Below are 27,777 nucleotides of genomic sequence, written 5' to 3' on the forward strand. Positions count from 1 at the left end.
TTCAATAATTTACCACCATTTATATGTTAGAAGGGTCATATCAATTCGCTGTTGACTGGAAAAAAAACCTTTTAATTGAAGATGAATATAATATGCTGTAGGAAAGACATTTAAGGAAATTTTATATATATATGTTCGTGTATGCACTAACAATGGTGATGGATAATGTTGTTCCTTCATCTTTTGTGTGCTTTTTTTCTAACACATGCTCAAAAGATTCTTGTAATAGCTGAACTGCATACTGTACATCATCGGAAGCATTTTAAAGCCAGATTGAACCCTTTTTATTGAATACTGTAATGCAGTCATTTTACATATATAAGCTATTGATTATGCCAACAGTTTTAATCTTTTTTAACTGCTGCTTCAGAAGGGGTTGTGCTGGTATCACTAGGAGAGTCTTGGATGCTCAACTTTCCAACACGCACACTCTAAACACTGCTCTAAGAAACTGATGTGCTCAGGAAACCATGATGACCTTGATTAGAGCAGTGTTTAGTGGGATGTGTTGGACCACAGAAGAGCTTGTGTGATAGTTGAGGCCAAAATCTGTTATATGTTGCTAGCATGGATTATTTAAGCCTTGCTGCAGCACCTAGCTGATAAAAATGGAAAAAGAGGCATATTTATTATTGTATATACAGCCTGATTACATTAGAGCAGGGGTGTCAAACTGGCGGCCCTCCAGCTGTTGTGAAACTACAAGTCCCATCATGCCTCTGCCTTTGGGAGTCATGCTTGTAACTGTCAATCTTGCAATGCCTCATGGGACTTGTGGTTTGGCAACAGCTGGAGGGCCGCCAGTTTGACACCCATGCATTAGAGCAATTCATTCAGGAGGTTCAGTTGATCTTTAACCTTTTTGTATATTATAAAAGCACTTTGTGGGGAAAAAATTACACTTGTCTGATAACTATATAAAGATAATCTAAGCCAAAACCTAGATAGTGAACATTAATTTACCTAGAAAGTGGGATTACTACAGTAGTGCACAATATATGATAGGGTTGAAAACCTAGTTTTATTGGGTGCACAAATGATAAACATGGTGGGTGCAATAACCTGTATAAATAATCACATTTCAGGTTAATGAAGTAAAATCAGTTAAAAATTAGCATTCTTTAGTCAATATTCGATCCAGGCAATTAACAGTGGAAGATCAGCAATGACATTCTCCATATTTCTCTTAGGAAAGGTTTACCTTAACTTTTTTATAGTCTTTTTGAAAAATTATTTCACTAGGCACTGATTTCCAATATCCACTGCTAGTTGTAGAAGTCAGCAATTATTTATAATTTACTACGCAAGCAAGCCACTGATATTGACTGTCTTTTGATCCAATAACCCAAACACCCACCACTGGAGTGTTGTATTTAATATATATATTAGCAGAAAATAACCACAATAACTTTTTTTTTTGAGCTGAGCTGTTAATGAGGCTCTGAATGAGATTCCCTTTGCATTACCCATAAAATTACACTGTGAAAAATTAGTCCATAGAATAAATATGGAAAGGAAAACCTCTGCAGAGCTCTAATAAACAGATAGGTATCCAAAAGACCCCTTTAAAGGTTCACATTTTTCTGGTTCACCTTGCAATTCAGCATAGCTTCCTAGATATTGATTATTCTCTAATGTGCCTGTCCTGCATCAGATTCTGATCTAGGCAAACCGATTCACTCACCTCTAGTTCAGTAAAGACGGCTGTGCTAAAACGCACAGAGTATTTCTTACCTTCAGAATCCACGTTTACTGTACGGAAGCTGTAGTGTGAAGTCATAGTCACATTTATTATCATCATCTTCCTGATTCCCTTTTTCCCATTCCTAGAGAGTTGTAGTAGACAAATACAAGACAAACATGGGCAAAAGGGAAAACGAGAAATTTAGCCAATGAATTTTGGCACATCCTTTTAGTCTTTGTTTGTGCAGGAATACACTGTACACTGAAATTTCAGTACTGGATGTACTGGCTAGGCATGATAATTACATTTTTGTCATTACACGAGCCAATTAAGAAATCTTGTTTTCTGTATCTTCTTTTCTAGCCAGGTCTGTGGAATATTGTCACTAAAGAACGTCAATATCCTTCCTATATAAACATTGGCTGGCTTAGCCAGTTATAAATTTGTTTTGCGAAGTATTAAGTAAACCTGCAAGGGATTAATATAAGCTAATAAAGAAAGATTTAGCTCATGCAAAATGATTTAGAATAAAACACAAGCCAAAACCTTTTCTTTTTTGTTGATAGATTAGGGAAGAGTAAGACGTGTTTCCTTGTTTTTGTTCCTTGATTGTCTTGTGTCCTAGACAATGGGGTCAATTCACTAAGAGATAAATACCGCATTAGGTTTTGGGTTCAATAATTCATGCAGTATTTATCTCAAAAGTAATAAATTCACAAAAACAAAAATAGCATTATTTACATACTATGTTAAATATTTATGTTTTGCGACATTTATCACTTAAATTTAGCTCACTAGTTTTTACAGGGACCAGAACTAATATGTTTAGAATTAATTTTATTTTGTATGTGCAATAATAAAAATCTTCCTTCACTCTAGATTCACATCTGTGCGGTTGGTGCCGCTGCAGATCCGCACAAAAATCCATGCAGCTGCACCACCCGCACAGAAAAATGCAGACCCGCAGCCGGGTGCCATTAGTTCTAATGGCATGCCGCCCGCACTGGAAAACGCAACCATACTGGGAACCGAGGTTCCCGTGCGGACTGTGTTTTCAGAAGAAGTGCAGTGATTTCTTCTCTGCATGTCATGGGGCACGGGAGTCCATTCAAATGTGTGGTCTCTTGTGCCCACGCAAAACGCGGCCCACACTGCCACATATATGTGAACTGGGGCTAAGGCAGCGTTTACTCCATCAACTGTGTAATGCAATATTATATTTATAATTGAAAAGGCTAACTAAAACCCACATTTTTCTAAATCTGTTCTAGGTTCCGCTAATCAACAAAGGAAAAAGCTTGCAGGTAAGACTACCCATTTTAATGTAATAACAAGGGTAATACCGAATGTTGATTATTGTCCTATGGTAACTTCTGTACCTTTCGGGTTACTGTACGTAGCTGTCAGGGGCGGACTGACCATTTGGAAACTCGGGCACTGCCCGAGGGCCCGGGGTCAGTAGGGGGCCCCATGAGATGCCCCTGGTACCTTTTTCATAGTCTTTTTTGAGTTTGGGCAAGGACACAGGGGCCCCATGATCCCCTATTGCCCGAGGGCCCCATGAGTTGTCAGTCCGCCCCTGGTAGCTGTACTTATGTGGTACTAATAGGTGAATTGTTTAATCTATATGATGGAATTTGTGTTATGAGTTCATATGAGTTCAAAAAACATTAAAACTGCAACATCAGCATATTGATGGAAATGGGACATCCTGCTCTTGTCCTTTACACTGAAAAATGATTTACTTTAAGTAATGTTTCACTTCATTCTCCAGTCCAGATGAGATCTGGCTAGAGGTCTTAGAATTAAAATTTTTTATTAGTACAAAACATAAAATTACATTCTAGCAGTGTATCAAAATCCGCTTTTATGACAACTGTAAAAGCTGATTTCTTTTGATAAACTGTTGGAATGTCATTTTATTTTTTTTACAAATAAAAAAGCTGGGTGCAGATTTAATCTCAGCTGACTGCATTAATGCATTACTGCACAGAGAAAATCTGATTGAAGGTGTGTAGATCATGACTTGGAGTCATGTTTAGTTAAATTCTCCAAATCTGTTTTATCTATATTTTGAGTTATAACTAAGAGTAGGATACCTGAACTAAACATTTTAATACTTCTTCAGTCATTTTGAATTCAGTCTACTTCCAGAGTTCTTAAAAGTGGCTATATACTGTAGGATTCAGTCTGTAATACATTAATAAACCATGCCCATTCCCCAATGCTTCAGGCAGAAAATGTAGACTCTAGAGGGGATTTACTTAAACTGATGTACATAGAATCTGGTGCAGCTGTGCATGGGAACCAATCAGCTTCTAACTTCAGCTTGTTCAAGCTGTTGTATATGTCAGTCACCTAAATAAAAAAAGTTTAACGTTTTTGGAGCCTTTTATCTCCTCTGTTTATGAAATCCCATGGTGAGAGGAAGGAATAGTGGTACCTTGGATGATTAACCCCATGGGGGGGAAAGTGCTGATTGACCTACTCTAGCAGGGGGTCAATCCTGTCTGGTGAGTTTTTGCATGTGGTGGTGGCATACTGCTGAACACGAGAGCACTTTTTGAAGGACGCTCCATGATTAACAGCATTTGGTTTGCAGTTTGCACTTTTTGAACTATATGGCACAAGATAAAGGATAGCAGCAAGCAGCACTTGAAGGATGTTATAAATTAATGGACTTTTTTATTTAAAGTTGCACTACATGAGATATTATATATTAATTTATATTTTAGTTTAATTCTATGACTAAAATCTTTTTTGACTGAAACACGTTAGTGTTGCTTGTCACTTGGAACATTTTACTCTGCATTTACAATAAAGATATCAACATTTTATTCTCGCCTTGTTGCTGACCTTTCGTGATTGGAGAAGTAAACTGACTTGTGTCCATTTACACCTGACTACCTCCAGGTCCATCCAGGTCCGACAAAAAAAAAGAAAAGGACTGCATTTTTTTCCTATTTTGCAGACTGAATCGGAGGTAGCTTAATGTAAACTGACAATGGGGTCCATTTATACTTGGCAGTGCTTAGAGCTGACCAAGGTCCGCCTGTGTCCACTAGGCAGAAACTGAACAGGCACAGATGTCAAAACACTCACATTTGTCCCATTTGGCTCCGATCACTGGGAGATCTGCTCACAGATCCCCTGCTGATTGGAGCGGACTATGCTACATGTGAAAGGAACCTTACATGTCATGGAAGTCGATTCCCAAGAAAGTGTCCACGTACTATGTATTGGGAAAGGGCTCTTGAGAGATGTGGTTATGGGGGCATGTACATTCCAATAGGAACTGTGCTGTAAGTGGCTGTCAGCATGTGAGAATTTTACAAACCTTTTAATGATGTCATAGGTAGTAATGAAAGCTATTTCTCATTACTGGAACAAGGTAAAGGTTAAAAATAATGCTGGGGCATGATCTAGAGGGAGACAGAGGGGTTTGGGGGTAAACTGGGGTAATCTGAAACCCACATCATAGTCATGTTGGTTGTGCAGATTGAATGGTTACGAATTATGGATTTGTATGGATTTGACTTGGGAACATTGTAACAGATAAGCTTTACTTTAAACATACAATTCTGAGTACTTTTAACCCCTTTTATTAAAATGGTTGTAAAGGCCCAAGGTTTTTTACCTTCATGCATTGTATGGTAATGCAATTTGCTCTTACTACTGTCAGTCATAGTCAGTAAGTCAATAAGAAGAGAGTGGGGGCAGGGGGTTTGGCAAGCCACCCTCTGTGTGTGAATAGACACACAGCAGTGGCTCAGGAGTGAGCCTGCTCAGGTGCCCCCATAGCAAGCTGCATGAGGGAGGGGCAGGAGCGTCAATGGGGGGACCTGAGATGAAGAGGAATAAGCTTGCTCTGTGCAAAACTATTGCACAGTGAAGGTGAGTATAACATTTTATATTATTTTTTTTTTATTGCTTTTAATATCACTTTAAGCCATTGTACATTCTTCACAAGGCCAGTACATACACTTTAACCATTTTATTATGCAAATATTTACTTTTATTTGCAAATAGATCTTGTGCTACCATAATTACCTTTTGGTTGATCCATTATTTGCATCTTTCAGCAGTCTTGCTGGTACATTGTTTGCTTTGCAGATAAAGTGTTAGTATATGTTAAAGTAGAACTAAAGACAATGTTTCTTTTCCATTTTGCCTTTAGTTACACTTTAATTATCAGGACCAGCCTGAAAAAAATACTGTGATACCATTATGTATTATTTAAACTGCCACTAAAGATAAAATGTAGCTATAAGCTACTTTCCTGACAGGGCTCTTTAAAGGGACGCTATAGTGCAGCTTACTTCAAACTAGTGGCTTATTGGCTACGTGCAACCCTATTGCTTCGTTTCTGTGGTTTAAAGACAAAAAAGGAAAACACCCCAGCTGTTAAAGAGTCAATAAATTACACTTCCTTAGACAATTATGCAGCTGAATACTTCAAGAAATGTTTTATGGCTCTTTTCTGTGGGATAGAAAATTGTAATTTTTTTTACTATAATGCCACATCCCAAACTGCCCAGTCTTGTTTTTGAATTAGGAAGGTGTGGCACTCAGCAGACATAATGTGGCCCACAATAGAGATAATGTAGCCCTGCAGCCTCCTGGAAGATTTAGTCCTCTTAATTTGGCCCACTATTTAATCTGAGTTGAAACACCTGATATAGTGTATATTTAGTGTGCACAGATTTTAAGTAGTTATTTGATTGTTTGCTTTTAAAGCTATTTCAGATGTTGATTTACAGTTGTACATTTTTCATATTTCCTTTAATATGCAGATTTTTAATTTACCCTTGGGTAACTATTTGTATCTGTGTGCATTTATTCAGCTTCCTTGGCAAACAAGAAGGCAAATTCTATAATCTTACCTGCATAGAGAATCTGTAAAGCTGGGCATGCACTATTCAGCCACCAAGCTGAACTAAAAAAATTAACTGATTCCCCCATCCACACATACAAAGTGACAGGGAGGGATATCCTCCCCGCTGTCACTGTATTCTGGCAGCGGGCAGACTCCTTCAATTTCAGAATACACAGATCAGTGCTGCAGCCTATTGCCTGCTGATCGAGTGTCTTTATCCGACAGGGCAAATGAACAGAAGGTGATTGGAAGTGGCCATGCGTGGATCGAAATTCAGCTGGTCCCCACTGAACCGTCCGAATTTTGATCCATGTGTGGTCAATTTTAGTCTCAGTGAGTCAGACCTAACTGGTAGACTTGAGCTGAGAAAGTGACAATCAGAAAATAACCTTTGACCAGCACTAAGCAGGAAGAAGAGTTTGCTTATGTAATGCTCAAATATATAGCACCCATGCACATTAAATATATCAATTACACTGTACCTAGAAAAAAGTATTTAAAATATTATCACAGTAGGTTTATTATGTTGACGTGCATATCATAAAGAAATAAAATCTGCTTCTGTTAATATAGAGCAGGGGTCTCCAAACTTTCCTAACAAAGGACCAGTTTACTGTCCTTCAAATGCTGACTGTGGACAGCGGGAATAGAAAATGTCTTGGTGTCAGTGGGAGTAAACAGTGTCTTCTTTTCGGTATTAGAGGGAGGAATAGTGCCCCATTGTTGGTGTCATTGAGAGGAATAATGCTCCATCCTTGGTGTCAGTGAGAAAAATAATGCCCCATTGTAGGTGTCAAGGGCAGGAAATATGTTGCATTGTTGTTGACAGTGGGGCGAAAAGTGGCCCAAGGGTCGGAAAAAAGCAAGCAAAGGGCCTCACCTGGCCCCGGGCCGCAGTCTGGAAACCACTGATCTAGAGGAAGAAGAGATTGCTACCAACACAAACATTTTCATGCAAAAGCATTTTATTTTGTTCCTAGATGAAGATTGGAATTCTGTTGATCAAGAATATGGGGCAATTGATGTGGATGGGTATGAACCAGGTTTGTAAACCCATACAGTTTTTTTTTACTTGCTTTTGTCTATCCTCCTAGCCTGGCTAAAATATGTTTTGTAGTTTTGAACAGAGTGTGGTTCTTTTTGCTACTCAGGACTCTGTTAGAGAGATTTTTCCATCACCCACAGTCCCAAATACAAGTTTCTCAAGACCAGAAGTGACAGCAAACTTCAAACTGCAACACAAACAAATGAAAGATGTTTCTTTTTAGTAGAGTAGAGGAAGGGTAATACCCTTATCAGCTTTGCATTGCCGTCTTTGTCCCTATTTTAGGTTTTCCCTCACTTTGGAGAGATACCCTCACACTTGATGTATCTATGAGCAAAATATGAAGATCACCCCATAGGGGAACAAATTACAAAAAACAAAAACCTGATCATTGTCTACTCTACAGTAAATAAAACAAAAAATGGCTTTGCATAAACTTTTTTCAGCGTTCTTCGTATCAATTTTCAAAGTTTTCAACAATAAGAAAATCATCCAATAATCCCAATCAAAAATAAGGTACATAAGACATTGATGTTACCATACAACAAATCTCTCAGGTAAATGCAAAAAAACCTAGGACGTCATATAAGCACTTTTACAGAAATCCTGAGGACCGATATTATCATAATGATAAACTACATTCATTATCCAGTATATAATATACAATCGGTTATGTTCAGTAAACAATGCAGTTCCCTGCGATAATAGAACTTGCAGTCAGTGATTAATACAATATTTTAGAGACAGCTGGTCTCTTTGAAGTAATTGGGAGATATGGGAGGCAAACAATAGAGAAAAACTACCCATTACAGGGTGGGGTATGAGAAAGGAACCCTAGAATAGGATGAGTATAAGACCTCATGCACACAGGACATTTTTTCTTCCTTCTCTGAGCGCCTTTGCTACTATGGAGGAAGATGCAGCTTAAAAAATGGCTCCAAAGCTGATTTTTTTTCCTGCCTCTAAGTTCTTCTGATCCTAAATGCCTGTAAACGCCTATACAGTCAGAGGCAGAAAAAAGTCAAACACCTGTGGTGTTTTTGATATCCTGTGTGCAAGAGGCCTAAGAGTTTTGAAAGAGAAGTAGTTAGGAAGAAGCAAAAACCAGACAGCAGAGGGAAGACTCATAAGAACCATTGTATGTTGAAGCACCAGGCAGGAAGAAAGCATGCACTCATTTACTGATTATTATCACCGATTTGCACCAACCTTTAGTCCCCTTGCAGATGATTAGGTATTTAAAGTGAACACAGGTTCACTTTATTCACCAAGCTAAGTAGGCATTTTCTACTCCTTTGGTAAATCAACCAATGTCTAGTGAGTAGGAGGGAGGCAGAGAGGCCACATAAAATGCTGAATAGCTGAACCAGCAAATAAGTGCGCTATTTTCATTGCTGTGCTCTTTTTTTAATATACCGTACACATGTCTACTTTTGCCCCATTTATAAAATGTATCTTTACAAACAGGAGAACAACAGGAAACTGAAGAGGCTGAGCAAGAAGTACAGCAGAAGTCAGGTAAGACAACTAAATGGAAATTGTACAACACTGGTATTTCTAGTCCTGGTTCACACTGGTGTGGCTTTGAAATTGCGCTACTTAAGCGCAATTTCAAATCTGCATATCAGTGCGACTTGCACTGCCGATTTCATTGCGGCTTGCAACTTTATATAACAAAAGTCTATGCAAGTCACAATGCAATCAGCAAAAAGTAATGCAGGAACCTTTTTCTTAATTGCTGCGACATGAGTAGCAGCAATATGAACAGTTCCATTGCTGGCAATGGGGTGCAACTTGTCAGGCATTTTGGAACTGTCAAATCACATGACAAATCGCATCAGTGTGAACCGAGGCTTAAACATACACAGCAATGGAGGGCTGGATGGTGGTTTACAATATGGCAGTTTACACTCATTTAGGCTGGGTTCACACGTATGCGGTGCGGTATATCGCATGTGATTCGCACAGGAACCACACCGCATTCCTTTGCAAATCACATGTGAATTGTGTGCGGTGCAATTTGAGCCATACATTATGTATGGCTCAAATCGCACTACATGCGCACCAAAAATGTGCAGGACCCTTTTTTTGGTCTGCATTAGAATCGGATCATATAGATATTCACACCTATGTGATCCAATACTGCACATCGCACCGCATTTGCGGACCGATTTCGGGGTGTTGTTAACTTAACATACACACCCGCAGCAATTCGCTTGAACGGGTTCGATTGTGATGCGGTGCGGAATTCGCACAAAAAACACTGCGAATTCCGCACCGCATCAGTGTGAACCCAGGCAGTAACAAGAGATTACAGAGTATAAAGCTTTAGCTTTATATTGGTTTATTTACAGTGACCATAACACATTAAATGTCAGCTTTTGTAGATTCTCTTTGAAGTAAGTGTTTTTTTTTCATCACTATGAGGGAGGTATATGAATAATTGTGTAGCACAAACTATAAAGTACTTACATATACCATAGGTTTTGTGTAGTGGTGTGGATTTTTTTTCTTAAATTAAATTATTAAAAAGTAACTTTTTTGTTTAATCCCATGTCCTGATCTCTGCATATATTTCAATTACAGAGGGAAGACCGAAGGTTAATCTCATAACGTTACCTTCGCCCGTCTATCGAAGTAAGCATATAGTCATATATGAGGAATAAAACACGTCCATGATATATATATATATATATAGTATATGTCAGGTGATGGTCATGTACAGAGTTTTGACAGATAAGAATTATGGAATTTAAAGAATAGAAACATCATTTTTCTTTAATACGCTGCAGCCACAGTTTTTAAGATGCTTTAATAACACTGCCATTTGGTCATTGGTATAAAAAATGTAAAGCTATGCAGAACTCTCTCCTACTGCAGATATAAAAGACACAAAGTAATGCAGCTCTGCATTCATTATTGCTTTCGCTGCCAGGTCTGTATGTTGTATGGACCTGACAGGGGGGGTTTTACATGCACAGTGTGCGTATATGTGACAAGTCAACTTCTGGCTGTCAGAAGGGAGCAATCCGGCACCGGCCCAGCCTCTCAGTTGCTTTCAAAACACCCAGTAACAGGCACATGCCCCCATCAGCACTTCCAGGACCAGTATGGAGGGTAAATGGGAGAGAGCTGAACAGATATGCGTCCACTCTCCTCCCCTTCTTCTTGCCAACCCAGAAGCGTTGAACAAAAAGTCACATCTGGGTCCCCTTTGCACTTTCATTGGAGGACAGGTGAGACATCTGGGGTCTTTTAGATGTCTCATTAAAGAGAACCTGTCACCAAAAAAAAAATCATCATATAGGGGCTTTTTGTCCCCTATGTAATGAAAAAAAAAAAGTTAAACTTAAACAAAAAAAATTAAGTTACACTCAAGCACATAAAATCCCCCTCCCCAAATTTTTGAGGCACCCCACATACACGCATGTACAAGCATAAACTCGCGCGTTGGGGGTGCCTACATATGAAAATGTTGATTGCGATACCAATCTTACATAACGCTGCGTATCCCAGAGTGAAAGCAGTCATCTTTGGCGTCAGAGCTCCTGCATAATGCTAATGCTAAACTGATGACTTGTAGAGGTCTTTAAATTGTCACAAATGGAAAATATAGGGTAGTTCGCCACCATTTTACGATTGTGCACAATTTTAAGGTTTAACATGTTGGGTATCTGTTTACTTGGTACAGCCTCATCTTTTATATTTTATCAAAATAAAAACTTAACTTTAGTGTATTTTTTATGAAATTTTGCACTTCCTAGACCTTTGTGGTAATATTACGTAACATAAAATTTTTTTAGCTAACGCTATTTTATTCTCTAGGGTGTCTGCTTTTATAACATATATATTCTTTTGGGGGGTTTATACAATCCTCAGGCCTAAAATTATTTTAGAATTGTGTGTAAAAAATGCAAAAATGTTTCTGGCAAAAGGCAAAACATTTTTTTTAGTTTTAGATGGAGTAGAGAAGGAGTAAACACCTGTGAGGTTTTATTGCTGTTGGCAAGAAAAGCCTGACAGGGTTATAACCCTCCATTACTCTAAAATGAAAAAACAGTTTTGCCTATAATTACACTTTAATACATTATTAAATGTATTGTGTTTTAAATGCAAGCATTATGAGTATATGAATTCCACTTAGTATACGCCTCTGTACAGAAGAGCTCAGAGTGGAAGAGGAAGAAACAACACAATGAGGTTGATTTACTAAAGGCGTATGGGGGGTTATTTACTAAAACTGCACTCAGAATCTGGTGCAGCTGTGCATGGTAACCAATCAGCTTCTAATTTCAGCTCGTTCAGTTACACCCCGGTCACATCAACCCGACTTTGAATTTGTACAACTTACAGTGAAGTCGCTTGATTTCAAAGTTGGGGAACATACTGATTTTAGGTGCGATTTGCAAGACATCTGACACAGATGTCTATACAAATCGCACCAATAGTAGTGCATGTACTACTTTAGAAATCCTCTTATTGCGGACATTGGCATGTCAATTCGCATCCACTGTGACCGGGGACTTAACCTTTGACAACAAAAACCTTGAAGCTGATTGGTTACTATGCACAGCTGCGCCTGATTTGGTGTGCACCAGTTTTAGTAAATCTCCCCCATAGTTTGTTCACTTTGCAAGGGAAGTTGCACTTTGCATAGGAATTTGCTCTAGAGCTTTGTGAATGTGGGTATAGTTTCATTTTACAAAGAATACCCAATCACGTGCAATGAAAATGATTGGATGATGAAAGTCAGCAGAACTTTACTTCATTCAACAAACTCTGGGTTTTCAATTCCAGCCAGAAGACTGATGAGAACTCTGAAAAAACTGTTTGTATTACTTTTACTGAAATTTAGATTAAGGTGGATTAAGGTGACTTCCTTAGTTTGGAACAATTGTAATATTTTCCGGATATTGTTGTTAAGTCCGCTTGTTAACATTAACTGACTCTTTAAAAGACAAGACCGCACAGCATGTCCGAATCAGGAGGTTTATTGAAAATCAAAGATCTTGGTGGTTGCAGAGGTTTATGAATGCCTTGACATGCCGTTGGCCGTATGACTAAGCACTTTGGCTTGAAAAGGGTAAACACTGCTGTTGCAGCCATGATCTATTATTTTCTTTAAAACTCCTGATCTTCAGATATGGTTCACAGACTTGTCTTCTGAGGAGTTTAGCATTGTACTTCTGTGAGGCAAAGCTGTGAAGTCATCTGCTGTCCGGTGGTGGATGCAACATAGTCCAGGTATTACAGGATCAATACAACTGAACACTAGGCAGATATAAAAGGCACACATTACTGTAGTTCTGCCATAATTATTAACATAATTACATTTATTTCTTAAATGCAGGCAAAATAAATACCTGAATTTAGCTTGGTATCAGCCTCTTGCAGTCCACTGTACAACAGAGCTCACATGGTGAAAAGGGAAAAGCAGCACAAGTAGCCAATCAGGTGTGCTTCAGTACAAGAGGCATACTGATAGGAGGAAAGATCACAGTGACGATCATAGTGGAAGACAGACTCAGTAGTGCTTCACCTTTCACTGTCTCTGGCTTAAAGCTGAGTTCCAGTTGATTTAAAAAAAAACATAAAAGTCAGCAGCTACAAAAACTGTAGCTGCTGACTTTTAAAATACAAACACTTACATGTCCCACGATCCAGTGGTGTCCCCACCATGGCTGGTTTCACCAGCCGTTTTCTCTCCCAGGTACTGGCATCTTCAATGTGGGCATCTGGCTGTGACAGCTTGTGGCCTCACAGCCGGGTGCCCACTGCACATGGGCGAGTAGCTCTGCGCTTTGTGAATGGTCCTGTAGTCTTCTGAGACCTGTCATGTGTCCCAGAAGACTACAGGGAGGGAGAACAACTTCCACTTCCGAACTCCTTAGGCCAGGGGAAGGCAACCTGAGAGCTGCAAGACTACAAGTTCCATCATGCCTCTGCAAGTCATAGCTGTAACTGTCAGTTTTGTAATCTTTGCAATGCGTCATGGGAAATGTAGTTCCACAACAGCTAGAGAGCCACAGGTTGCCTACCCCTGCCTTAAGTGGGAGTGGGTACCTATCAAATTCGGGTACCTGCTCCCCAAAGGTACCAATCCTTAACGGGAGAGGGAAAAAAAGAATTAAAGCAGAACTTCCCCTTTTGGGTGGAGCTCCGCTTTAAGGTGGGTAGGGAACCTGTAAGTGAAAGTGAAACTGTAGCAGAGAAAGATCAGGTTCCCATGGCATACTGTATCTGGATGGTCAAACATGAAAATCTACTTTGACTGGTAAAACAATTTGGCTGTTTAACGCAGCTTGCCTGACGTTGCAGTTTAAGGCAGTATAATAAGTGATTTTTTTCTGTGAATCTACAGGTCTGAATCCCTCTCACAACATGAGGATTTGCAGCACTTTTGGAAACCATAATTTCAAGACATTTGACGGTGACATCTTCCATTTCCCGGGTCACTGCACCTACCGGTTTCTGTCTCACTGCCAAACCAACTATGAGCAATTTCATATCATGATTAGACGTGAAATTAGTAAAAACAACCCCACCATCGTCCATATTAGCATAAAACTGGAAGGCCATTCTGTTGAACTGGAGGAAAAAAAGGTCACAGTGAATGATAAAGAGTAAGTTATTCACAATTATTGCATTTTAAGTTACATTCCAGAGATGCGTATAGGGGTACAATCTACCTGCTTACTACTTCCATTATTTTCATCCAGGCAATGTTGTACTACACACATCCATCACACTTCTCTTTGACTGTAGACTGGTGATCTTTGTGCCACGTAAATACAGCCTGATAGAAAACGCACAAAACAGCCACCAATCAACTCAAACATTCCTTCACAATTTGAAAGAAAATGGTACTAGAGGAGAGAGAGTATTACACAGCACAGGTTTCACACTCCTAGAAAACAATTGAGGTCATTTCAGGATTCTTGCTGCAGTTTATAACACACATAAAAAGAAAAGTGCCCTTTCATGGTAAGTGTACTATTTTCTGATTATCAATCCTTTTTATTATCTCACAGGGTGGACATCCTGCCTCACAGTATAGATGGAATTCAAATCTCAAAGACTGGGACCTATGTGAGAATTTCCTCTAAAATTGGTTTTGAAATGACTTGGAATGAAGAAGATTCCCTTACGGTAATTATTTTTTTTCAATGTGTCATTAAAATAGTTTTTTTAACGTGCCATTTTAATTAAATATATTCTCTTCTATGTATATATCTGTTTTCCATTTGTACATATGTCTCAATATAGTTTTTCATACACTTTGAAAAAAAAAACAAGGTATGGTATTTCTGAAAGGAAAGTGTCTTGTTGCCTATAGCAGTGAATTAGATTTCAGCTGTCAGTAACAGCAGCGTAGAATATGGCTACAGGGTTTGTGTTCTTTAAAGTGACTCTGAGAGTACGGGGGCTGCCATTGCTGTCCTATTGAAAATGCTAATTGTCTGGCCAAGAACAAGCACTCTCTAAATGAGTGTCAGAAAAGTGCCAGAATTCTTTACTTGTATAGCCATTCCATGTCAACAGTTTAAACAGCAGCATTAGCCTGACAACCGGGAAACAAGCATTTTCAAACTGAGAGTTCCACAATCTCAGCCTCTATAGCCTCTTATGATAAAGTCCTTTTAAGACCTTTAAATGGCAATTCCATTAAAAGCCCAATTTTCCATTTTATTTGAGAGGGGGAGGGGTTCATAGTTGAAGAAACTACAACTCCTTCATTCCCAACATGGTCTTGAGAGGAGTGCTGTTTGTGTGCCTTGCCTGTTATTTCTCTGTATATTTCCACTATGTATTTACTGCAGTATTCTGCCCTTCACTTTCAGCCAAGCACACAAAGCTGCACCAAGTGGCAGTAAAGAAACAGCTGATGAACCTTACTCCACTATAGAGAAATGTTTTAGGTGGACTTCTTTAATACATAGAATTCTTTGACATTAATTCCTTCTTTTGTCAATGACTTTATTTTGTTTAGGTGGAACTGAGTCAAAAATTTGCTAACCAGACCTGTGGTATCTGCGGTAATTTTGATGGTGCGAAAAATGAACTCATATCTGACAGTAAGTAAAATTCTGATTTTCTTATAAACAGGACACAAGAACATTCATTACTTTGTATGATGCTATGCAAACCTTATTGTATTTTTTTAGATGCTCAATTAAGTACTATTGAGTATGGAAATCTTCATAAAGTGCATGAGCCAGAAAAGAAGTGCGAAGACTCCAAAGAAGAAGGGGAAAAGACATGTCAAATAAATGTAAGGTTCTATGATCCCTTAGAGAATGGTATCTTGATGACTTTAAGTATAACTAAAGGCTGCTTTATGGCAGTCACAACACGTACCACATTCAGTTACTATGTCATACACAAGCCTCACAAAGTAAATAAAATCTTCTTTTACATTCCCCAACTGAGCCAAATCTTCCTTTATTCGTGTTCCACGTGTTTCCCCTTCCAGGCACTGCAGCTCAGAGTAGGAGGGATTCAGCAACAGAGGCAGTGCTGCCAGTCCAGAAGGCAGTGGGCAGGACTAGATGGGGCCAGGTGATGACTGACAAGCTTAAGGCCGGCCATAGACAAGTTGAAAAATGAAAGTTCCTTCAATAGAAAAACAAAAATAGCTCATATGATTGTGCATCAATTGTTTAGTTTTTCTAAAATAACCCAGCATGTTGGATCAGGCAGTTTTGATTTCAGCATGAAAATCATGTGTCACAGCTGGCACACTAATGATGTGAAAAAGAACGATTTCACGATTGACACTCATGGCCGGCTAAAAGCTTGTTAATCAGTAGTGACAATGCTGATAGCTGCACCCCCTGCAACATTTTTTCTTATCACCGTAGTGTAAACAGGCACAGCCTACATGGGGGTGGCAACTCTGCTCTGAATTCAGGAGCAGTGCAGCATTGTTGCCACACAATTACAGGAACCTGGCAGACTAAGTAAACTGTAAGTTCTGATGTATTTTAATCAAGCACTGAAACACATTTTTTTTTAATGGGATGGCATAGTTCTACTTTTGAAAACAAAAACAATATTGAAAATAACATGCCCCAGATCTGGCGTCCCTAGCTTGATATAGCCCAACCGTTCAGATATGAACAGACCCTTTTGTCAATATAAGATTTTTTCCGTTGCCATCCCCTGGAGCCCTTTATTTGTCTTTTGTCTTTTATTTCTTCATTCCTCCCTTTCTCTTCTCTGTTCTGCTTGTTTTCATGATATTTGCGCTGATTGTAACATTTTTTTTTTATATATAAGAACCGCACCAGCAATATTATACCTACCTGTTAGATTTTCATTGGAGTCTTGAGCATGGTGTGCCAATGTGCATCTAGTGAGGCTCTGTGTTTCATTTTTCTTGCCTTCTGTATGCAGATTTTGTGATAACCTTTGATCTTTGTTTACTAATTTCTTGGTCTCTAAATTGTCTGCTTTATCATTATGCTTTATTTTATCTTTTCATATACTGTGCTTGTGTATTTCGTTGTCTATATTTCAGTGCACTTCCTGTACTATTCATCAGAAAACGTATATGTTTTATTTCTGTTGGTAAGAAATAATAGTAAATTATCAGTCAACATTGCAGGGCTGTAATTCTCTGCAATTGCTTGTAAACATATACAGCTCTGGCAAATACTGCAGCCTGTATACTTATTTACTATTATAAATGAACAATCAGCAATGTTGGGGATGGTGCTGTGTATGACCCAGACTTACAGCATTTTTTTATTTGTTCTATTCTATCATTCCATGGGACACCATAGGCTCTACACCATGCTCTGCATCCTATGCAAGAAGTATGTAAAATGCAGACCTCAGTGTGAAGTGCTGTTATATATAGCTTATTTTTAGATGTTTAATAGTTCAGGCATAGAAGAGAAACTGCTATCCACAGCAAGCAATAATTTTCTAACTTACCCTGACTTTGCAGATTAGAAAATTAAAGATAAATTATGTTTGTTTGCTAGGGACAACTAACCTTTTTCTTATCTTTGTTCAGTTTTTTTAGATGTTTAGGTAGGACTTATGGAAAAAGCTGGTTTTCAGTGGTTAACAGTATCTCCAGAAGAGGGATACATAAACTACCACATTACCATTATCCTTAATCTCAACTCTTTACCTTGGGCTTGATTAACTAAGAATTTAGGTTGTTCACTTAGCAAAGGGAATTTTTACTTTGCAAGAGAACTTCCTCTTATTGTGAAACTCTGCTGATCTGCACCATTCAATCATGTGCAAGGAAAAAAAAACTGTTTTTAAGTGCATGAGATTGGGTTTTCATTGCAAAGTGTTTTTTTTTTTACCACATCCACTAAGCTATATGAAAATTCCCTTGCAAATAGATAATTCAGTTTGCAAAATGAACATTCCCTATACCTTGAGTAAAGCACAACCTAATTATATCCCTTTAATAGCTTGTATTCTTTTTTTTTCTGCCAACAGAATATGATATGCAAAAATATTCTTGAGGGTCCAGCTCTGAAGGATTGCCATAGCCTTGTTGACGTTACCAAATACGTTGAACTGTGTCAGCAGGATGTGTGTAGATGCACTGGAAATTCAACTGGGTTCTGTCTGTGTAACATCTTTACTGAGTACTCAAGACAGTGCACCCATGCTGGTGGAAAGCCAAAGAATTGGAGAACCTCTAAGATCTGCCGTAAGTACTTGATATTTCAGGAATAAATACTAGATGTGCAGGCCACAGTGGGTAAAAACGTATTTTCAAACTAGGTCATTTTTGGTTTGGTTTTAGCTTTGGATTGAAGGGGCATACCCTCCAGGAGGGAGACAGACAGCAATAAAAGCACTTTACTTAGCAAAAAAGAGAGAGACACTAGGTCACTATGATTTTTATTGATTTCTGTGTCATGAGTAGGGGAATTTGTAAAGCTAAATCCTGTGTCGGACTTACATTGCTATCTGTGTATCCTACTGCTTTTCTTTCAGTTGAAACTGCGGCTTTATACTTAAAACCATTCTTCTACTTTAATATATTATCTGAACAATAAAGGCCTACCCAAACAGCTATTTTATTCCTATTTTTAGTTTAGGCACTGTTTTTCCTTAACATTGGATGACCCTACTAACTTTGAATACATATGTGCCCAAGGACCATCTTAACTACACTTGATTTCTTCGGACTATAAAATACTCCATTAGGATCTTCCAATGACTACTGCTCAACATTTATTTATAAGAATTTAGGAACACCCTCTTCAGCGCATTCCCTTATCCAGTCTGGGATAAAGCAGCTAAAGCTGGGTATATACATGAATGCTGGCTTTCCAGCAAGACTGTTCAACAGAATGGTTGTTAGACCAGCTTCTGTTGAACAGAGAAAAGTACTCACATACCGAAAGCTGGCCTGTTCTCACTGAAGTAGCCAACTCTTGAACGTGCGTACCCAGCCTAAGTCCTCCCTTTGTGTGTTATATAAAGAAAATATTTCTAAAAGCCTAATGCTCTGGTAAAAGACTCCAGACTTGCTACATGCATATAACCCGATGATGTTGGAAGCTTCATGGGGATGCGGAAAAGGAAAAAGGCTCATTATTTCATGTATTCATGCATATGCTTGGATTTCCTTTCTTAGGCATCCTCAAACATTCTAAAGAAATTGGATACACATATCCTGACCGCAGCCAAGAGAGTTATCCCTAGACCCAGTTTCTGTGCACCATTGTGGATATAAGAAAGATGGAGCATCTCACTGCTAAAGTCAGGGGAACGCTGGAGTTGTTTAGTAAAATATGGGCCTTATGGCACCACTCTCCATATGGCATGCTCCCTCCACTTGATACCCCTCCATGATATGTATTTATCATATTGTTTTCATATTATTGCTCTCAGACTATATATTTTAGACACTTACGGTATGTTCTGGCTACCTTTTGTTTTAAATATATTCTGTATTTTGCTGCTGGGTCTGGGAGTATCAAGGTCATAAGATTTCAGTTAAGTCTAAAATTCTTTAGATCATACTTAATGTGTACATTCTGATTTCCTTCTAGCCCAATGTACAAATTTCAGAGTCTTTGTATACTATACACGTGGATGGATTGTATTTTGCTATGCTCTATTAACATATGTTAATTGGATACTCTTGAATAGTTTTCTTGTTTCCTCCTATTCTGTAATTATTTTTGAAAAAAAAAAATTAAAATCAAATGATAAAATATAGTATCTGAATGGCTTTACTGAAGACAGAATCATAAGAACCACATAGCCATCAGCTTTGCAAGAGTCTACGTTAGTCTAAATCTACATTTAATTAGGATTTTTTAAGTATTACGTTTATATGCATTATGATATTTACATATTTTTTCCCAAACAGCTCTGAGATGTGCCTACAACCTGGAATTCAGAGAGTGTGGCACTGCCTGCCAAGACACTTGTACCAACCCGGAGCGCTCCTCAGTGTGTGATGAACACTGCACAGATGGTTGCTTCTGTCCAGCAGGTGAATCCCCATTTTTCATATGAGACATATACATATATTGAACATTGTGAAGACTGATGATCAGATAACAATGAGTGGGCATTGTCCTATTTGCCTATTGTGAAACTCTTTTTTTTCTCTTTTCATTAAAGGGATGGTATTTGATGATATCACCAAGACTGGCTGTATTCCTAAAGAGAAATGTGCCTGCACACATAATGGTGATTTTTATCCTTCTGGAACAGGATACACAGAGAAATGCCAATCTTGGTAATCACAGCTATAACCTTTTCTAACTTAGAATAACAATATTTTAATAAAATTTAGATGTCGTCTTTATAAAAAATGCACAAATCTTCACCCATGTGAGTTGCACATTTGCTGGAACTCCATTTCTTCAATAGAAATATTCTCCTCTGATCGGAGTAGCCAATTGTCAATCTCACTAAGATTAACTATATCATCACCTTTGAATATCTGTTCCTAACTGAGTAATATTCACCATAAGCAGGGAATCCTATACACAATAGCTGCTGACCCTGGACCTTCTTTTTCTTAACTTTACAAATTATAGCCAAGAACAAAATTTTCCAGTTTCACATAAACATGTATGATGTTGCCAGCAAATGTCAACAGATGTGTGCTGTGTCTACCCAAATTCAGGAACATTCTCCTTTTATAAATAGACCTTATTGGGTTTATTTACTAAAGTTGGAGAGTGCAAAATCTGGCTCATTTCTGCATGGAAACCAATCAGCTTCTAACCTCAGATTGTTCAGTTAAGCTTTGGCAATAAAACTTGGATGGTTTCTATGCAATAATGAGCCGGAATTTGCACTCTCTAGCTTTAGTAAATAAACCTATATGGTCAACAAAAGTAAATTAAAGAACAAAATAGAAATACTGGCCATAGAAATCTATAAAATTACAACTGTGATTTTTTTTTCCAGAGCAGATATAAAAATAAGTAAGCTCCAAGGAGCAGGACCCTCTTAACCCTCTTGTATTGAACTGTATTGTTGCTGTATTGTCTCCTGTTATATTGTAAAGCACTGAGCAAACTGTTGGCACTATATAAATCCTGTATAATAATAATAAATATTTCTGTTTGGCCACTACAGAATCAACTTTCTAGAATGGCCCCACTAATCTTATTTGTATTCTGGGTTTGCTAGAACTGCATTATCTATCGCTTTGTGCTTTATATAATGCCAATTGTATCAAATCAGATGGTTGCACTCCAAAACTAACTGAAATGGGTGTACACCATTTTTTATTTTGAGCATAAACTGAAATTGTAATGTATGTATCAAGGAAAAAGGTTTAATCACTAACAATAATGTATCTCTGCAGCAATTGTGAGGGAGGGAAGTGGCACTGCGTTAAAAAGGCATGTTTCGGGACTTGCTCAATACAGGGAGGGTCACACGTCACAACTTTTGATCTTGCACGTTACGACTTCCATGGACGATGTACCTACACTTTAGTCAAGGTGAGACTTGGCATGATGGTTATTTTGTTTCCTGTATATTGCATGAAAGTACTATGTGCATAATACACATGCTACATGTATGTCATGGAATTAATTTATTGAAATATATTTCTTGCATTCATAACATTACCATTATGGATAAATGTATAAGGTCACTCTTACTTTTGTACAGTGCATTTACACATGGTTTTCCATTCGTTAATGTGTGTTATATTAAGGCAGGCTTCTGGTACATCAAAATATCAGAAAAATAAATTTGTGAGAAGATTTTTGCTTCAATGCACCAAAATGCAATATCATAGGTTGCAGAGTGTTGTCTTAGTGTACTGGGGTGACTCCCCATGGCAGCACACACATTAATGTATCCATTCCCACAATACATGGATGTAAATTGGTCCTAAATACTGTGGGATTCACAAAAACTTAAAATCTTGCCAGTAGATTCTGTTTCTCCATAACATGCACACCTCTATCACTATTCATATAATTGTATATAAACCACAATGGAATGAACAAAACATGTCCCAGTACTGTACTGGCTTTATGGAGTAGGAACAGGTAAGAATGACTTGCTAGGGCTACTAGGCAATGACACTTTATAGTGTAACTCCAGTTTTGTTGAGAAATAGAATATCTTTAGGTGGCTACATATGAGGATGTTTAGCAAACTTTGTTGCAGATTCATACCTTTCTCTGCTGTGAAAAAACTGCTGTTTGTTTCACTACCTTATACACATTCTTGAAGGGGAGGATCCACCTTCATTACAACCACCTGGAAAAATCTCAGTGTTTTAGGTTTCATGCTCACAAATGCTTAGCAGCTCCTATGTGCTGAAACGTAAAAACAACAACTCTTTCTGGTGCCCGGAAAGTCGCAAGTGCCACTGCCACTGCAAATGAGGAGCTGTAGGTGGCTGTGCTTGGGTAAAGGCTGACAGCTTCTGCTTTGCTTTTTATCCACGCTTGGTACAGTGCTTCTCACCAAACATACCACTTTTGCAGAGAGAAGCTCCTTAAAGCGGAGTTCCACCCAAAAGGGGAAGTTCCGCTTTAAAGATTGGTCCCCTGCTCCCCATTAGGGATTGGCACCTTTGGGGAGCAGGGGGGGGACGGGTACCCGAATTTGACAGGTACCCCCTCCCACTTCGCCTAGGAGATTGGAAGTGGAAGTTGTCCTCCTACCCTTGTCTTCCCCCCAGCCCAGACACCACCCCCCATTGACTTCTCCATCACGTCCAACAACGCCACCATCAAACCCGCCCCGCAGGCCCGAGCACTTGGTGTCATTCTGGACTCCAACCTATCCTTCCAGCCCCAAGTCCAATCTTTAACAAACTCGTGCAGACTCCACCTCCGCAACATCGCCAAAATACGCACGTTCCTAACCCCAGAAACCACTAAACAGCTCATCCACTCCCTCATCATATCACGGCTTGATTACTGCAACTCCCTCCTCACTGGCCTGCCTCGCCGCTGGCTATCCCCGCTTCAGTCGATCCTGAATACAGCTGCCAGACTCATTCACCTTTCCAACCGCTCCGTTTCTGCCACCCCCCTCTGCCAATCCCTCCACTGGCTTCCGATTGCGCAACGGATCAAATTCAAAATCCTAACATTGACGTACAAAGCTGTCCACCATACTGCCCCGAATTACATCACTGACCTAATATCCAAGTACCACCCAGCACGCACACTCCGCTCCTCACAAGACCTCCTTTTCTCTAGTTCCCTGGTCTCCTCCTCCCATGCCCGCCTCCAGGACTTCTCCAGGGTGTCACCCATCCTCTGGAACTCCCTGCCCCAACCCATCAGATTATCACCTACTCTCCTCTCCTTTAGGCGCACCCTGAAAACCCACCTCTTCAGGGAAGCCTACCCCACCCCCTGCTAACTTGCCGACCTCCTTCACTCTTCCTACCACTCCATCCCCCACAGCTTTCTCCTCCTGTGCCACCATCCCCTCTCTTCTAGATTGTGAGCTTGAAAGAGCAGGGCCCTCAATTCCCTCATGTTTTGCATTGTATTGGTATTGTTCTGTCCCCCTTTGTAATGTACAGTGCTGAGTGAACTATTGGCGCTTTATAAATACTGTATAATAATAACAATAATAATACCCTCCCTTCCTGAAGTCTCGTGGGACACGTGACAGGTCCCAGAAGACAACCCCAGAAAGAAAGACAACCCCATTCAGAAAGCGCAGCACTACTTGCGCATGCTCAGTGGGCACCTGGCTGTGAAGCCGCAAGCTGTCACAGCCGGGTGCCTACACTGAAGATGCCGGTCTCCTGGAGTACAGGATGGCCGGTGAAACGGGCTGCGGCGGGGGCAACGTGGGATCATGGGACAGGTGAGTGGCTGTTTTTTAATAGTCAGCAGCTACAGTTTTTGTAGCTGCTGACTTTTATTTTTTTACAGAGTGAGTTGAACTCCACTTTAACTACTTGCCCTCCGGACGATGTACACCCCTTCTATTTTTATTTTTTTTTTTCTACTATAAAACATATTCAATCAAAAAAATCAAATCAAATGTCTTATAAATTTAGTCCAAAATGTATTCTGCTACATATTTTTGGCAATAAAATCGCAATAAGCGTATATATTGATTAGTTTGTGCACAAGTTATAGCGCCTACAAACTATGGGACATATACTGGAATTTAAAATTTTTTTTTATACTAGTAATGGCGGCGATCGGCGACTTTTAGCGGTACTGAAGTATTGCGATGGACATTTTTACACTAAGTGACTTTTTGTGGGAACCAGTGACATTAATACAGTGATTAGTGCTGAAAATATACACTGATCTGCTTGGGAACGGGTTAATCTAGGGTGATCAAATGGACATACAATGGATCACTTTCTCCTGTCACAGCACAGCTGTGCCTACGTAAGCACAGGCACAGCTGTGTTCTTCCTCCCTGCCTGGTGATCTGTGGGTGCCGGCAAAGATCTGTTCACCTGAACTCGCAGTTCCGCTTCTGCTGTGACAGTTCACAGCAAATATATTCCTCTGGCAGAGCGCGCTCGGCCCCGTGAGGCAGAAGTGGAAAATCACGTATATACACGTGATTTTGCACAGGTGAGCTACCCTGTAGCAGAAAAAATGCTATATGGTGGAGGGAAACTGGTTAATATTTTTTAAAGAGAGCGAAGGTTTCTTTTAAATGCACCAGTCCTTTAAACTAAAGCTGAACAACATTGTTCAGCATTCCACGGACCTACTGACTACCTGTTTAATAGAAAATTTGACATCTTCCTCTATTTGCACTTTTTACCTAAATGTTGAACATCTATAAGTAACTTTTTTGTTTTGAATTTGCATCACAATAGCAGAAGTAAATCGCCTTTGTAAAGGAATAAACAATGAAAACATTTAGTTGTATTACACAGATTTTATCTAGTGCCATGGGTGTTACTAACTTTCAAAACTTTTCTATACTGTTCAGGCATGTGACTCTGGTTTGTTTAGAATTTTGGTTGAACTTGAGAAATGTGCAGAGACAGACACAACAACTTGCCTGAAGAGTGTTTCTATCATCCTTAATGGTGGAAAAGAGGTATGTGCAGAAAAGTATAATGAACAATATACTGTATATACTAACATAACAATGTTGGACATTTCTGAACTTATATTGCCTTCTTGGTCCCAAAGAGCAGCCAATATTTTAGCCAAAGCAGTGACAGACAGTTATCAAAGGGTCCCTGTGCAAGAAGACATTTTAGGACCTTTATTCATTTACTGCCGAAGTGTAAACATGTATTCACTCTGTACACCCACCTGGTCCACATATAGTATACCTGGGCTGCTAACTTCCAGAGGGCCTTTTTGAAGCTCCACAGTCTGCATGTTCATCTACAAGCCAGCAATGTTTACATTGTACCTTAGTACCAGTCCTGTAACTTTCCCTTCTCTTTGGTACCTAAACATAAATGTTCCCATCATTATTCAATATCACATATTTTCATTGTTCATTTTAAGATTTAATTTTAGTGTTTCTTTTTCTATCCATCCAGTTAATATTTGTCAAGAAGTGTGGTAGTACCTATGTAAACTCAGTCTACACCGAGCTGCCAATTGAATCTGGTAAGTATAAATGGACTTATGTATAGAACAAATCTTTTCTAAACCTCTAGGAAAAAAATACATTGGATTAGCTAATGCATAGTTATCATAGTTTTTACATACTGTTATTTAAAATATTTTTTTACAGAATATTACATAGTTTTAGCAAGGGGTCTTCTGAAATCAGTGGGCCTGTGTGCAAGATCATAACTTGGGTCCAATTACTCGATAAACTTTTATAATGAATCTGTAATGTTCAGTGTAGTGTATATAGCGCAGGAGTCTGTAATGTCCAATATAGTGTATATAGTGCAGGGAGTCTGTAATGTACAATATAGTGTATATAGTGCAGGAGTGTGTAATGTACAATATAGTGTATATAGTGCAGGAGTCTGTAATGTACAATATAGTGTATATAGCGCAGGAGTCTGTAATGTACAATATAGTGTATATAGTGCAGGGAGTCTGTAATGTCCAATATAGTGTATATAGTGCAGGGAGTCTGTAATGTACAATATAGTGTATATAGTGCAGGAGTGTGTAATGTACAATATAGTGTATATAGTGCAGGAGTCTGTAATGTACAATATAGTGTATATAGCGCAGGAGTCTGTAATGTACAATATAGTGTATATAGCGCAGGAGTCTGTAATGTCCAATATAGTGTATATAGTGCAGGGAGTCTGTAATGTACAATATAGTGTATATAGTGCAGGAGTGTGTAATGTACAATATAGTGTATATAGTGCAGGAGTCTGTAATGTACAATATAGTGTATATAGTGCAGGAGTGTGTAATGTACAATATAGTGTATATAGTGCAGGGAGTCTGTAATGTACAATATAGTGTATATAGTGCAGGGAGTCTGTAATGTACAATATAGTGTATATAGTGCAGGAGTGTGTAATGTACAATATAGTGTATATAGTGCAGGAGTCTGTAATGTCCAATATAGTGTATATAGTGCAGGAGTCTGTAATGTACAATATAGTGTATATAGCGCAGGAGTCTGTAATGTACAATATAGTGTATATAGTGCAGGAGTTATAATGTCCAATATAGTGTATATAGTGCAGGAGTCTGTAATGTACAATATAGTGTATATAGTGCAGGAGTCTGTAATGTACAATATAGTGTATATAGCGCAGGAGTCTGTAATGTACAATATAGTGTATATAGTGCAGGAGTTATAATGTCCAATATAGTGTATATAGTGCAGGAGTCTGTAATGTACAATATAGTGTATATAGTGCAGGAGTCTGTAATGTACAATATAGTGTGTATTGTGCATGAGTCTGTAATGTACAATATAGTGTATATAGCGCAGGAGTCTGTAATGTCCAATATAGTGTATATAGTGCAAGAGTCTGTAATGTACAATATAGTGTATATAGTGCAGGAGTCTGTAATGTACAATATAGTGTATATAGTGCAGGAGTCTGTAATGTACAATATAGTGTATATAGTGCAGGAGTGTGTAATGTACAATATAGTGTATATAGTGCAGGAGTCTGTAATGTACAATATAGTGTATATAGTGCAGGAGTGTGTAATGTACAATATAGTGTATATAGTGCAGGAGTCTGTAATGTACAATATAGTGTATATAGCGCAGGAGTCTGTAATGTACAATATAGTGTATATAGTGCAGGAGTTATAATGTCCAATATAGTGTATATAGTGCAGGAGTCTGTAATGTACAATATAGTGTATATAGTGCAGGAGTCTGTAATGTACAATATAGTGTGTATTGTGCATGAGTCTGTAATGTACAATATAGTGTATATAGTGCAGGAGTCTGTCATTTACAATATAGTGTATATAGTGCAGGAGTCTGTAATGTACAATATAGTGTGTATTGTGCATGAGTCTGTAATGTACAATATAGTGTATATAGTGCAAGAGTCTGTCATTTACAATATAGTGTATATAGTGCAGAAGTCTGTAATGTACAATATAGTGTATATAGTGCAGGAGTGTGTAATGTACAATATAGTGTGTATAGTGCAGGGAGTCTGTAATGTCCAATATAGTGTATATAGTGCAGGGAGTCTGTAATGTACAATATAGTGTATATAGTGCAGGAGTGTGTAATGTACAATATAGTGTATATAGCGCAGGAGTCTGTAATGTACAATATAGTGTATATAGCGCA

At 38.7% G+C, this 27,777-nt stretch overlaps 1 protein-coding gene across 1 annotated transcript in view; it reads left to right on the plus strand.

The window, feature by feature from the left end:
- Positions 1-27,777, plus strand: part of LOC149445612 (uncharacterized) — a 119,837-nt gene that overhangs the window by 36,742 nt on the left and 55,318 nt on the right. Inside the window, exons 2-15 of the mRNA XM_089653499.1 lie at positions 2,956-2,988; positions 7,541-7,603; positions 9,073-9,123; positions 10,192-10,242; positions 13,967-14,228; positions 14,637-14,754; positions 15,596-15,680; positions 15,771-15,877; positions 18,070-18,286; positions 19,964-20,089; positions 20,221-20,338; positions 21,422-21,560; positions 25,006-25,116; positions 25,574-25,643. Coding sequence (XP_089509625.1) covers positions 2,956-2,988; positions 7,541-7,603; positions 9,073-9,123; positions 10,192-10,242; positions 13,967-14,228; positions 14,637-14,754; positions 15,596-15,680; positions 15,771-15,877; positions 18,070-18,286; positions 19,964-20,089; positions 20,221-20,338; positions 21,422-21,560; positions 25,006-25,116; positions 25,574-25,643 — 1,551 coding nt within the window. The remainder of the gene's footprint in view (positions 1-2,955; positions 2,989-7,540; positions 7,604-9,072; positions 9,124-10,191; positions 10,243-13,966; positions 14,229-14,636; positions 14,755-15,595; positions 15,681-15,770; positions 15,878-18,069; positions 18,287-19,963; positions 20,090-20,220; positions 20,339-21,421; positions 21,561-25,005; positions 25,117-25,573; positions 25,644-27,777) is intronic.

Source organism: Staurois parvus, unplaced genomic scaffold, assembly GCF_062004578.1.
Source record: "Staurois parvus isolate SC_StPar_1 unplaced genomic scaffold, SC_StPar_1.0 ptg000715l, whole genome shotgun sequence".
Classification (NCBI taxonomy): domain Eukaryota; kingdom Metazoa; phylum Chordata; class Amphibia; order Anura; family Ranidae; genus Staurois; species Staurois parvus.